Source organism: Rousettus aegyptiacus, unplaced genomic scaffold (assembly GCF_014176215.1).
Source record: "Rousettus aegyptiacus isolate mRouAeg1 unplaced genomic scaffold, mRouAeg1.p scaffold_m13_p_13, whole genome shotgun sequence".
In the NCBI taxonomy this organism is placed as follows: Eukaryota; Metazoa; Chordata; class Mammalia; order Chiroptera; family Pteropodidae; genus Rousettus; species Rousettus aegyptiacus.
The window spans coordinates 62,639,037-62,653,737 of record NW_023416288.1 but is presented as its reverse complement, the minus strand read 5'-3'; the positions used below and the strand labels follow the sequence as shown (position 1 = coordinate 62,653,737).

At 37.6% G+C, this 14,701-nt stretch overlaps 1 protein-coding gene across 4 annotated transcripts in view; it reads left to right on the top strand.

The window, feature by feature from the left end:
- Nucleotides 1-14,701, top strand: part of AHCYL2 (adenosylhomocysteinase like 2) — a 138,584-nt gene that overhangs the window by 92,705 nt on the left and 31,178 nt on the right. For 2 of the 4 annotated variants that reach the window (XM_016148687.2, XM_016148689.2), the window contains exons 2-4: nucleotides 5,374-5,482; nucleotides 11,170-11,313; nucleotides 11,755-11,855. In XM_016148687.2, coding sequence (XP_016004173.1) covers nucleotides 5,374-5,482; nucleotides 11,170-11,313; nucleotides 11,755-11,855 — 354 coding nt within the window. Of the gene's footprint in view, nucleotides 1-5,370; nucleotides 5,483-11,169; nucleotides 11,314-11,754; nucleotides 11,856-14,701 lie in introns of all 4 variants that reach the window. The other 2 variants (XM_016148686.2, XM_016148688.2) reach the window with 1 other exon arrangement.

Here is a 14,701-nt window from a genome sequence, read left to right as displayed (position 1 = left end):
AGAATTAGACCCAATTCTCTTTATAGCCTCATGTTGGATATAAAGAAAGGTCCACCTCATTGTAGTCTCTGGCCTTTCAAATAACCTTTTCTTTTCTACCTGTGAATATCCTTCTTGGTTTAGCCGCAGATAGGATCAAATGGTTGACTAAGGAGAGAGTCAAGAGAATTAGGGCTGCTCTATCATGCTTGGAAAAAGCATTAGAGCAGGGGTTTTCAAAGTGTGGTCCCCAGATGAGCTAGCTGCATCAGTATTACCTGGAAGCTTGTTAGAAATGCAAAGTCTTGGGCCCTACCCAGGTTTACTAAATCAGAAACTCAGGATGAAGCCCAGCAATGCCTTTTAATAAGCCTTGTAGATGATATTGAAGCACCTGAAGTTTGAGAACTACTTTGTTAGATAAACTTGTTAAGTGCTACGGCTTTTCCTATCAGTAATAGTATCCCAAAATGTCTCCTGGTTGTATTTGGTATAGATCTGCAATTCCCTTTGGCTCAGTTCTAGTGACTTAAGCCATTGGACCAAGGAGTTACTTTTCACCTGAGAGAGGAAAATGAGGAGCCAGCTGAGAGTGTATTAGGGTGAATGAACATCCTTGGTTAGCAAGAGCAGAAGTTTAGAGATTCATCAAGCAAGCAGGAAAATATCGGTCAATCTTATTTCTTGAAATTATGTATGAGAGACTAAGATTGTCATATGTGATAGTGAACATCAACATTTGAGAATTAATTTCTGTCTCAATTTTTGGTAGTGGCATTGGGCAATGTTGCCAATTAAAGGGCAGTTAAATTTCAAATTCGTATATGATTAGCCATTTTCAGAATTGTGGTTTGATCAGAGACCCAAGATCATCTGGGATGATTGAATTTCTGAGACTCAATCTGATAGGAAAATAAATGGAAAGAGTAATTGTTAATTAAGTAGATTTAAAGATAAATTAAAAAGAATGAAGTGGGGTTGATACACCCAGGATTAGGACCAGAGCAGTTTTTGGTCTTTTGATTAATATCATTAGGTGTGATGTAGTGGAAGGAGCTTCAGCTCTGACACAAACACAGGCTCCCATTCTAGCAACACTTTCTGTGAGACGTCAGGCATTCATTTGTCCTCTCAGAGCTGCACGTTTCTAATTTGTCAGATGGAGATAGTAATGCCTACTTTTTAAGATTCTTATCCTGATTAATAGAAGTAACATCCACACAGGGCTGTGTATAATAGGCACTTAAATTAGTTCTCCTCCCCTTATTCTTCCACAGACCTTTTCTCTCAAAAGATTTTTTTTTTTTAAAGAAGAGCTTCTACTATTTTATGTTTTTCTTCTGCTCAACATGCAGTCTCTTTTTAAGGAAGAATTCAAATCACATTCCCACCCTGTCTCAGTAACATACAGTTGAATATAGCTTTTCTATTCACCCTTTTAGAAATCAACAAATAAATAATGTGATTCTTTGCCCTTTCCTTTGACTATTTATTTGATATGTAACAAGGTCATTGTGATTCTGGGGACTCAGAGGAAATAAGAAACTCCCCTTTGTAGTGGTCATACCTTCAAAGAAACACAGTTTTTGAAAACTGTGAAAGAGCAAACTAGTCACTCAATCCCTAGTTAACAATTGTGTTGAGATGGGATGAGAGAAATCAAATGTCAAAACCTGTATAAAAGATGCACAATTAAGAGCACAGCAATAGTCTTCAGTCTGACTAACTCAAGGACAAACAGTATAGGGTACGGGCCGCCTGAGCACTTGGCATCATTTTTTTTTCTCCTTACCATCTTAATAAATTCCCTCATTGTTTTAGTAGCTCTGTAGTTAATTTTTTTCTAATGAGACTAGGTTAACTAAAATCATCTGACATGGAAAAGGAGGAGGTAAGGTTAAAAAGGAACCTAATTAGCAAGGTAATTATAGCAGGCAAAGAAGTGCACTGGTTATATAAATAAGCTATTGTTATGAGCATGCAAGTTGGGCCTTGTCAAGGGACTTGTTAAGGTTTAGAGGTCAGAGGAGCCATGTAATTAGGTGTTTTGGAAAAAAAAAAATGAATGCAAAACAGTCACCAGATTTAGTAATGGCTGATGAGCCACTAGCAGAAATGCCTTATTAAATGGGCTCTATTGCCAGAGGGGTTGTTGGAGCTGCTTCAGGGATTCCAAGGAAGGGAAGCACCCCACCCCCAACCAAAAATTAACAAAATAATAATACTAGCTGGAACTAGAGCCAACAGAATTGCTGATGTGGAAAGTTTAAAGGCCTAGCCAAAAGGGTCCCTGGACTGGAGAGGTGGCAGTAGGGCTGGTAATGTCACTATGCTGAGCAACAAGAAGAAATAACACTGTCAATGGCAACTCTAGGATTAAAGCCCAGGTGAGGCTAAGCTCTTATTTACCAGTCTTGCTGCTGTCATAGCCATTATTGTAAAGGCCAGATGCTTCCCACCCCCCTCTCCTGCTTTCATCCCTCCTTCTGGCATCCCTCCTAACAGTCTGTTTCACTTCCCTCCCTTACCTCAAGGCCTGTTGGAATTAGGCAGTTCTCTCTGAAATGAGAAAAAGGGGGTGTTACCTTGAATGCTCTGATTTCAGACAAGGTAGGGAAGTTAGGAGTAGAATCTACCAGAGTACCCCAACCAGGATGAGTGGACTACTGTGTTACAAGGTGAACTGTTGGATGAAGAATGTAATGGTATTTAACTATTGAGGATAGGTGGGCACCAGGGATGACCTACCGAAAACCTGTGTTCAGGTTGTCAGTAAAAGATATATTTATTTTTGGGGAAAATTGTGTAACATTCTGTATAAGTGGCTAGTCTCTTTCTAATATTCTTGTCTTAAACTTGAGTTCAATGTCTAATGAGTAAACAAGATTTAGAACCCTTTGTCTCTGAGTGGACAAAACCTATATAGCTTAGTCTTTTTTAGTGCCAAAAGGGAGCCTAAACTTGATCTGAGTGGGAGGAATTACAGCAAATGGAGAAGACAATAGAGAAGAGAGCTCTGCTTAGAGAAACTGGTTTGAAATGATGATGTAGCTCTTTGGCTACATGGTTTAGTGTTAGTGGGGTAAATGGATGTGTACCCATTCACCCTGATCCTGCAAATCTAAAGATGAAGAGTGACTGGCCCCCTCTACTGGTGTGTGTGTGTGTGTGTGTGTGTGTGTGTGTGTGTGTGTGTGTATGGGGGGGTGTGTTACATATCTTAGGTAGGGGTTATCTGTTACTCTTTTGTAAAGGAGGCACTGCTAAAGTTAGTGATTCATTATGGCCTTTGCAAAGTCAATTACCACTCTTTTTCTTAGATGAGCTTCTAAAAAAAGAATGAAGATGTATCATTGTCTTGAACAAGATTAGTGAAATGGAAGACAGTTTTGAACTTGACTGCTATATGTCTTCCCATCTTCTCATCCACCTTCTTTCCTTTCCCAGCTTTTTTTGCCCTTAAAAATTCTTTTAACTTTAGATTTGACTTATCGTGTTTACTTAATATTCAACCACATAGGGTCAGTGAAGATGGGATAGGCTACTTCCAGTTCATTTCAGCATATGATGTCAGGCATTCGTGCCTGAGGATATCAGGATAAATAAGATACACAGCTCCTGCCTTTATAGAGCTTATAGTTTATACAGGATACAGGTAGATGGTTATATTCAATGTGATAAGTGCTGTGGTAGGAGATGTACATGGAAGTTCATATATATCCCATGGGAGTGCACAGAAATGGCACTTTATCTTTTTGGAATAAATGCTACTTTAGCAAAATAATCAGTTTTGCCATTTTTCATTTCTCAGAGAGCTTCTAATCCAATGAATTTTTCTATTGCCGAAAACAATTTTCAAAATCTGAAGTGCTAAACAGGCTTTATTTGCTGTTATAGCTATGAAAATGCTATGAATTCCCCTAAAAGGCATGCTAACTAATTCAATTTGGCATCCGTCCCTTTGTCTCAATACTCAAATGACTCTAGTTACCTCTAACTGCAGGAAATGGAGCCATCGGTTGGTGCTCTTGGTGCTCGCATTCTGGTATGATGTGTCTGTGTCGTGCCCCTCAGGGAAGCATCTTTTTATCATGAAGAGTAGAATCAGTTGTCAGATCTTTGATCCTTCCTGCCTTCCTGCCACCTTGGATCCAGAATAATCTAAGCCATTATGCAAATGTTCAATTAGGGAAAAAGAAAATAAGTGATTTATTGCATAAATAATATGAGCTTTGATTTGCAGTTTTATAAAATATCAGTTGGAACCTCCAACAGTAGGAGAAAGAGATAAAAATGCAAGAAAGTCATTATCAGAAAACGTCCAAATTGCAACCTTGAATATTGAGGTTTATACATATTCAGCATACTCATCTACTCCTTCTACATCTGTTATATTATAATTAATAAATGATCAAGCTATGGCTTTTAGGCATTTTATGATACTAAGCATTAAAAACAATAATTTAATATTTACTGTACTTATTAGTACTGAAAGGCTAATTAATACATTTTAGAAAGTTATAGCGACTGTCTGCAAGAGTTTTCAGAACAGTAAACCGTAGAGGTGGGAGTGGGGGAGTGGATTTATTGACTTTCCTGCTGCGTTTCACAGTTTACCTACCGGCATACCTCGAAAATATTGCTGGTTGGTTTCCATACCACTGCATTCAAGCCAGCCATAATCTTTGCCGCTGGAGGGTCTTGCCTTCAATTTGTTAAAAAAAAAAAAAAAAAAAGCAACACCTGCGAAGTGCAATAAAATGAGGTATGCCCGTACATTGTTTCATTTAACCGTTCCTAAAACTTGTAAGGTATTTTTATCTTTGCTGTATTTATGAGAAAAATGAGGTTCACAAAGGCATCTTGACCCACATCACACAGCTAATGAATGGCACAGGCAGGGTTTCAATCTAGTTTTGTCTGAATGGAAAACCTTTTTTTTTTTCATTATACCATACCATTTCCTAAGAATGTTAAACCTTGAAGGCAAGTCACTTTACCTTTCTGTACCTTGAAGTTTCTCATTTATATGTATGAAAATTGGATAGCCTCAATGGTTCTTTCCAGCTTTAGTTGTCAGTGAAACTATATTAAGGATTTCTGAATATGACTCAGTTTTCTAAAAATTTACTCTAACCAGAACATCCCCTTTTTTTGGTCACAGTTTTATTGTAAAAAGCATGTAGTCAGACAGTGGATCAGATTTAAATTTGATAGAAACACAATAGGTAAAGAGTGAACAATCATTCTCTCCGGTCTTAACATTCCAAATCTGGGTTGGTACAATCAGATCAACTGCAAGCCAAGGTAAGATCCTATAATGCAAGCTTTGAATTGCTGTCTCAAAATGGAGGTTCTTTTCCTTTTTATAACTATAGTTCCTTTTCTTAGCAGATCCAATTTGCTGACCAGAAGCAAGAATTCAACAAACGTCCCACCAAAATTGGACGTCGATCTCTCTCTCGTTCCATTTCGCAGTCATCTACGGACAGCTACAGCTCAGGTGAGTACTGAACTGCTCTGGACCCATGTGTGGAGGCTTGATCAGCAGACCCTCCTGTCTACCCATGGTTAATTAAGCATGATCAATTCTGTGCTTTGGAAGAAACACTTTGCCTCTCAATTGAAATTTAGACCAAAATTCTAGATGGAATCTTCAGATTCCTCTTAGGCATTCAGAATGGAGCTTAATAGAGGCCTTCCCTTCCAATAAAGGCAGAAGAGGGTGATTAAGGAAACTGAGTCCTGGTTTATTCAGAGGCGAGAGTATGTAGCTAGCTCATTGATCACCTTCACTGAACAGCATGTGTAAAGACTGGGTTTTTGTTCCCATTCTTTGAAAATAAAAGACATTCCCCGTCCTCCCATCCAGTATTTACAAATTAATGGGGAAACCTTAACTGCCCCAAGAAACATGAAAACATCGTACCTAGTTCAAGTGAGCCATTTGCCTTCTCTCTTAAGCTGTGACACTGTAGTGCTTGTTACTTCTCTCTTCCTTTGCAACGGCGTTAATTCAAATATATGGGCCCTGGGGTTGAGTTATCATTTAATGCCAAATGAGCTATTACCATGTAGGACCCCTTGAAGACATTGGCCATTCGTGCAACAATGTCTGATCTAACACAGAGCTAATTTATTTTGTTCTTGTGTTGGACTGTGATAGGAATCTGAGTTGTCTCTTAAAATTATAAATAGTAATATTCATTAGAAAATTTTCATTGTGATCTGAAATTTTGTTCTTCACACAAATAGGAAAGTAGTATTCGATACATAAAATTGAGGAAAGCTTGTTTAAGAAGCGGTAAGTTTTAGGTTGGGTAGATCTGCCATGTCTTAAAAAGTGAATTAGCTCCTCAGTTCCAGCCTTGCCCCTCTTCAGTTTATTCACAACACTACAGCAGGATTCATTCTTTTAAAATAATTTAAGTCATATCACTTCTCAACTCAAAACCTTCTATGGTTTCCTATTCTCACTCTGAGTAAAGGCCAAAGTTGTTCCATACAATGGTCTACAAAGCCTTATACAATCCAGGCTCCCATTACATTTCTAATCACATCATTACTTTCCAAAACCTCCCACCTCCACTAGTTATTTGTTTCACTCCAGTCATACTAGCCTTCTTACTGTTACTCTGTTATTTTGAAATATGGCAGCCACTCCCCTGCTTTAAGACGTTTGTGCTTGCTATTCCCTCTACTTGGAATGCTCTAGAAGACGCTAGCTAGGTATCTTACCTCCAGGTCTTAACCAAAGGTCACCTTCTCTTTGAGGCCTATCTTAGCTACTCTTTTAAAATTGTATAAACACCCCACCCAACACTCCCTATCAAATTTTTCTCCTTTATTTTTCTCCATACATTTACTATCATAACATATATTTGACTAATTTATTGTCTTTTCTTCTCTTGCCTGAACACGAAATCCATGAGAACAGAGATTTCTCTCTCTGTTTTGTACTGCTCTGTTCCCAGGACTTAGAACTGTGCTTGACACATAAGAAGTGCTCAATAAATAAATATTGTTGGAAGGTGTCCAGAGATGTTATTATACTTTACACATTTATTGAGGTCTCTGATATACTCTTTACAGGTAAACAGATAAAAGGTTTATGACATTACAAAAAAAGATACCTTCCTGTCCTAAGTGCTTGTTTTGCTAAAGGTACTTAGAGGCTTACTTAGGCCGTGGTATACCCTCAGTTCCTAATGATCCTAGCACTAAGTTCTGCCACACTTTCATTTAGGAACTTCTATCAGCCCTTCTCAACTGGGGTTTCTCATCTGAATCACAGAACACAGAGAAAGATTTGAGGGACTTTCTCAGTTCTTCAAAGGATGGATCATAACTGGTACCCTTCTAGATACATAAGCAAGAGGTTAATTATATATTCAGTGGATGCTCCAAGACAGTAAGGCTTAATTCCAGAGGAACCCAGGCTGAAAAAGGCTTCATTAATCCCTAAAATTATTTCATAAAAAACAAACTTCTAAAAATATTTTCCCTAAGCACAAAACCTCATAAAAACAAATGAACAGAAGACTTTTCTTCGAAGTCAGATCATTCTCAGTGATATATTTCTGAAAAAGCTGTCTTTACAGGGAATTAATTGGTTAAGGATAAGGAAGACTGAAGTCTTAATTCATAATTTGTTTAAGTATTTTCAGATTTTTTCAAATAACAAAGTTTTATTTGTTTATATTTTGGTTGCTAATATAGCTATTCACATATTGCTAGAGTATTATTCATCAATGAAATCTGCTGCACATTGATACACAGGTCCCTACTGTTATTTCCATTACCAAATGAATAGATTGGGCCCAGGAAGAACTGTCTGACTTAAAAGTCTAATAGGACTAATTCAACCAGGACTCTGACTGCTTCTCCTAGCAATAACCCACTAGGAGGGTTAGGAGGGAAGGCTTAATCAGGCTTGAGCCATAGAACATATGTATGCATGTTCTATGGGATAGATTGTGGATTAGTGATTCATCAAGTTATGTTGATTCTAGGATATGAAACGAGAACATCTCATGGTAATATTATATTGTACTTTATACTTTCTACCTAAAAGTTGAAACTTTTTCTGGTATTATCTCATTTAGTCATAAGGTTTTTCTGGTGGTAGGTAGAGGAAAGGGAGAGCATGGGAGAGAGGGGCTCTGTTATACTCCTTGTTTTACAGTTGGTAAACTGAAAATTAGTCACTTAACCAATTAGAGGTGAAGTTAGAGCTGAGGGTTTCGGCCTGTACTTTAGTAGGTTATTGCCCTGGTTATTGATTATTTTTAATTAAATTATGACTCTGGGCTTCAGAATGTGCTGGCAAGAACAAACACTTTAGAAACTATTCCTAGGAAAAATGTTTAATGCTATCTCAACTATTTTCATGAATGTGCTTCTTTAAATATAGTGGCAGAAATGAGTATGAATTCAAAAAATAAATGTCATGCTAGTTCAGGAATAATCTTTCCACTGTTTTTGGTCTGCATCTGTCAGCCATTTTGCATTACATACTAGTACAATCTAGACACTGATATGTTTGTTTCTCACCTGATAGCAGGTCTATATAAAGGGCTCTTTGAAAACAAATTCATTTTGGCTCAACAAAAAACATTGGCTGAACTAACTACAACCAGTTGACTACTGTTAAGAAAATAAAATACTGTGGGTTTTTTTTCCATTGTAGACTAGGAAGGTGGCATAAATAATTTTTTCTTTGAGTTAGAAGAAAACAACACAAGCCTAAAATTGCAGTGCTTCTCTAAAGGAGAATTTGGGGGTTTTATTGTTGTTATTTGTTTTTTTTTTCCCTGACTCATCCTTAGAAGCTGAAAGATGCCTAGGAGAGGAGAGCTATTCTGGGTAGAGTTAGACCTTTTCAGTCACTGCCAGCCAACCACTTGCTGCTTGGGTAAATTAGTAAATGACAGAGGTAGAAAAAAAGAAACTGCTAAATAATATTGTATGTATGTCATTCCTTTCTCATTTAAAATCCTAAAGCTGAGTAAGAACCTTAAAGATATTATACCTGGTATTGAATTAAAAATATGTGCAAAAGCCAGTACTGATCTCAGGCATCATTTATTGAGTGCTTTACACCAAGCATTGCCCTAAGCACTTTACTTACACTATCTTATTTAATCTTCTCAACAACTTGACTTTGATGAGTCATATCTGCCTATTATAGTCTGCTTCATAGTACATATTACAACCATAAGGAAAGAAAAACTCTAAATAGTTAATTTTGTAATGTTTGGCTCACCTACTAACTAAAAGGTAAAGATGACTTGTATCTGTCCTATATCTCCAGTACTTAGACTGTGCCTGATACATAGCAGATGCACAATAAAAATTTGTTGAATTTTTGTGTAAATTTGAACGTGTGAATGACTGAATACATGAATACGTGAATGAATTAACAACACTATTAAACAGGTTTTGGTATCACCTCTGTGTTATACAACCAGAAACAGAAACTGTGACTTCAACCAAAGTCTGTCTGACTCCAGAACACATAACCTCTATATTTAAATGGCCACTGAGGAGCATAAAAATCACCAGGGCTCTGGAAAAGGGTTTGAAATTTCGGGGTATTGTGAATGTAAACACTTTCTTCAAAAACAATTTTCATATAAAATTGGACCGGGATTAGGGCTGGCTGTTATTTTTCTTCTCTCAGGTGGTAGAAGCATAGTTCTCCTCAGCCTTCAACTCATGAGTGATTTCTGAGTATTGATTAGTGACACAGCCAGGAAGCTGTTTCTGGGCTGTGTTGAAAAAGGTACTCTGAGCTCTCGCTCACCCTAGGAGGGAGAACCACAGACTTTTTGTACCGATTAACTCCTTTCAAGAACAAAAGGCCCTTTGGGGATTTAGTAATTCCCTCATCTCCTCTGGTGATCCAAGTTCATTCTTGTTGCCTCGTGTTAGGACTTTACTTTAGGGCAGTTTTCCAGCTCCAAGAGAGATAGTCAGGCCCCTGCTGCCCAAACATTGTGTAGCACCATGCCTGATTAAGTGGGCAAGGTCAGACTTGCCTTTTACAGCCCTCCCAGAGATAGACCCTTTGCTAAGAAATCTCAGAAATGCCTTAATTCTCTGGATATAAGTAGATCAGAGCACCATGGACCCTGGGAGCGCTGAGCTTTTGCAGCTTTCTCCCCTTAAAATAGATGGAAGTATTTCTTATCTCATTGGGAGATATATAATGTTTTATAGATAGTGCTTTATGTTCCTCGACCTCCCTCTTCCAAAGACCTTGAAGACTTAGGAAGAAACTATCCACAGAAACGTACACATAAATCAAGGAAGGAAACTGATTCAAATCATTCAGCAAATGATTAGCAACTACAGAATTATACGAAGACTAAAAAGATCTCAACTAAACATGGGAACAGCAGCAGCAGCTGCTGCCTCTTAGCCACTTCAAAAGTCTTGTACCTTCCACCCTCTGGCGTATATTGCTAATGGATTAGTCGTCAGAGCATTTCATTATCCCCAAAGAGGATTTATCTGCTTCCTTGGGAATCTAAAATGCCTAATTCAGGACCCACTGAGACCAGCAAGAGGGAGAGCGCACTGAATACTTCATTGTCAGTGTCTAATTGGGTCTGCAGTCACAGTTCAGCCTCATCAGAGCCAGTCTCAAAAAAGAAAGCTCTGTTATGTCAAACAAACACTTTCTGTGTAGTTCTGAATTACTTTCCCATGGGTTCCTTGTTTACTAGGTCTTATCTATTTAGTTATTGTACTAAAACACAAATTACATCAGGCATTTGAGCAGCAGAGAGAGAAGGATCACTAGGATCCCAGAAACCCATAAGTTAATGATCTCGATCTTGCATTAAGAACAGTAACCCATTGCTACCATGGCATAACCTCTCTCCTTTTGCATATTCAAGGACCTCTGCATGTTCTGAAGATAAAGTTAGATTCCAGCTTACTGCTATCCAGGGGCAATGTCTTTGGCCACCTCTCTTGTCTTCCTCTTTTTCGACCTCTGGGTAGCACTTTCCATGGGAGATGATTGAGGCAGCTCCACTCTGCCACTTAGGTGCTCACCAGATGTACAATTTGTATGGTGCTGGATGACCAGAGAAGCTTCAGTTCACTCCATGGTCTGGAGTTTTCGAGGAAGCCATTTTTTTTTTTTTTTTTATCTGAGGGTTTTTTATTCTGTCATTCCAGCGGCTTCATATACAGATAGCTCTGATGATGAGACATCTCCCAGGGACAAGCAGCAAAAGAACTCTAAGGGAAGCAGTGACTTCTGTGTCAAGAACATCAAACAGGCAGAGTTTGGACGAAGAGAAATTGAAATTGCTGAACAAGGTAAAGCAAGCACTTTTCCTCTCAAGTTGCCCATGTCTTTTTGTCCATGTTAATCACCGTTTACATCCTGGGGCCTAGTAGTTTGTAAAATTTTGGTGTGATATTGAAGAGTACTTATAACAACAACAAAAAATATGAGCTCAAGGAACACTTTGGGGAGAGGGACTAAATTCTGGCAGGTGTAGAAGGAACCCCTATACAAGGAAAAGGGGGAGAGACTAGCTGGCGAGGAATACAGGCAATCAGAACACTGGATATTTGCCTCTGAAAGCCCCTTATACCAGAAAAATCAGGTTTAATATCTTGATCCCCAGAGGAACTTCATCTAACAGGAACCTGATCAATGGTGGAATCTTTCCTTAAGAATAAGTTTTTATGTTTATTCTTTGTCTCTCATTTTCTCCTCTTTAATATTGCTGTGTGTATATTGGGCCTTTTCAGAAATGCCGGCACTGATGGCTTTAAGGAAGAGAGCTCAAGGAGAAAAACCTTTGGCTGGAGCCAAAATTGTGGGCTGCACACACATCACTGCTCAGACTGCTGTGAGTCTTTTTCCTGCCTCCACATAAAAACAGTTAATAATAACCATCGGCTATTGAGTGTTTGCAACATGCCAAGCACTAGGTTAAGAGCTTAACGAGTATTAATTTGTTAATCCTCATAATGGCCATGTAAAGCAAGTATTCCTATTTCCAATTTATAAATGTGGAGGTTGAGGCTCAGAGAGGTTAAGTAATTTGTCCAAGGTAATACAGCTAGTAAATCACAGAATCAAGATCTGAACTTTAATATAGCTGACCCCCAGGCTTACGCTTTCTCTACTATACTACACTGCTTTCCCCTTGCCTTCCCTACCAGTATCATTTCTACAAGGCCACTTTCAGCTGCAAATAAGAGAAAACCTCATTCAACTTGGCTTATCCATAAAAGAATTTATTACAGTACAAAGCTAGAAGTCCAAAGGTTAGGCAGACTTCAGATGCATAGGCAAGCCATCCAGTCTGCCGGGGATTGTCCTGGAGCCGCCTCACTTTGCTTACTTTATCCTCAGGCTGATATCAAGATAGTTACAGCTCTTGAAGCCATCACAAACTGACATGGAAAGAGAGAAGTACCATTTCTTCCTCTCTCCCAAGAGCAAAGAAACTTTTCCTAGAAGTCTTCCAGGACACTCCATCATGTGTCATTGGGCAGGCCGGATGGCTTGGCTATGCCCACCCGTCCTGGCAAAGAGACTAGGATCACCATGATTGGTTTAAACCAGTGATTCTCACCCCTATCAGATTCATTGTCCCCTTTTTATAAAAAAAAAAAATTCACGATTCCCTGTTTTATCTTGAAATGAAATTCAGTTATAACATATCTAGGCACATATACTTTTTTAAAAAAATCAACATAAAATTTTAACTGAAACATGGGAAAAGAATAAAAGGAAAGTAATTTATAATAAAATAATGTATATTTCAATATATAAGTGCTTGATTACAAGTACAGTAGAAGAGTCAGATGTTTTTACTTACTCATAACATTATTTAAATGAAAATGCTGCAAATGTAAATAGAAATATGTCACTGGTTCCAGAGCACCAGAGCAGCATTGCCAAATTATATGATTTTCTGTAATTATAAACAAATTTTTGTAAATTTCTGAATAACAACAACAAAAAGTATGTATTAGTTTTTCTCTTGATTTACACAGTTGTTACTTACATTCCTGTAAAAACTATTGTTATTTTGTATTAAACTACAAAAAAAAACCAAAAAACACTTTTCTTGGTATATAAAGTGGAATAAGATTCAGATAATTATAAATCGGTTTCTCACTCACGTGAACATTTTATTGGAACATTTGAAAATTGTACCAGATGTGGCACAGTCCTGTTGTAAAAGACTGTTCTGCACTTTTAAAATGTCAAGACCTCTGGTCCTGCCCACTAAATGCCAGTAGCACTCTCTCTCGATTATTGTGACAACCAAGAATGCCTCCACAGTTTTCCAGAGTTCTCCTGTTGAGAACCATCATTTCAGAGTCATCATCAAACATGTAGTAGATATTGAATTGCCAGCCATAAATGAAAGCACTATGGAAAATTGTTGTATTGAGAAACAGTCTAGAATCTTTTATAGAATTTATGAGATCCAGGTCGTTTGTATGACTAGATCAACTTCCAAAAGACCGTCTCCTGAAGCATAACACTTATGTGGCCACAGTCCTTATTAAGAACAGCAGAGAGTCCTCAAGACGCAAATAGCTGCTGTTAGCATCTTCACTGTGAGACTTTTCTGGGTTACATGTTCTCTGAGGAAAAGAGTACTTTGGTAACCCAAAATTAATATAATAAATTGAAAAGCTGTTTCTTTTTGGAGCTATAGACTAATGAACTGAGGCAGAAATACTCCTGGAACCTTTTTTGGGCTTCCCCAGTCAGGGATATGAGACTGCAGTGTAGTGGATTAAAATAGTAAGTGCCTCTGTACTGTCTCATGTTGCTAAATTACATCTAGGTTCTTTTTTACCCCCTGGCTCACTGGACATTACCACCCTTCAAGGTTCCTTTCTCTTTTTTCCCAGAGTAGTCAAAATCGGAGTAATCAAAATTCACTTACCAATTTAAATCTTATTTATATTCCCTCTCCACATTTTTTTCTTTTAAAAAATAATTACAAAGCAATTTTGCTTTGGTTTTTAATTTCTATCTTCTGCTTACAAAAGTAGTTTCGTGTTTATTTTATAATATCAAACATTACCATAATCTATAATATAAAAAGACAAAGTCTCCTATAATCCCACGCTCCAGAAATAGCTATCATAGTTAACAGTTTCCTGTCCATGTTTCTGATAGACTTGGATCTACTTATATTTTTGAGGCGTGTTTCCATAATTCCTTCTAACTAGATTCCATAGCTGCTCCTTCTAAATGGTAATGATTTAAAGTTGGATTCTAAGTTCTGGCTTCGCTCTCACTTGAACTGTAATAGCCAACAGTCTTGACTCAACAGTTATCTGAACAGTTTTTATATTCTTGGTCCCACTCACTTTTCTAGTTAATTTATATTGCTTCGTAGGTAAGTCTCAGTATCATTCTTTTGTCTGACAAAGTCAAGAGTTCTAGTTGTAGGAATTCAGAAATTCTTTAATATGAAAAATAAAACAAGAGAGAAAAAATAGGGATCAGATATTGAAAGGTAGCACAGACTAACAATTAAGAGATATGAGTAGTTCTGCTATTAACTTACTATGTAGCCTTGGACAGACTACGGGAGGGGATTAGCCTACGTTAGGAGAGTTATTTATAAGTTTTTTAATTAGGACATATTTTTAATTACAATTTTTATTTATTATAGAAATATTAGCAAATATAAATGTTTTAAATTGAAAATTACCAATA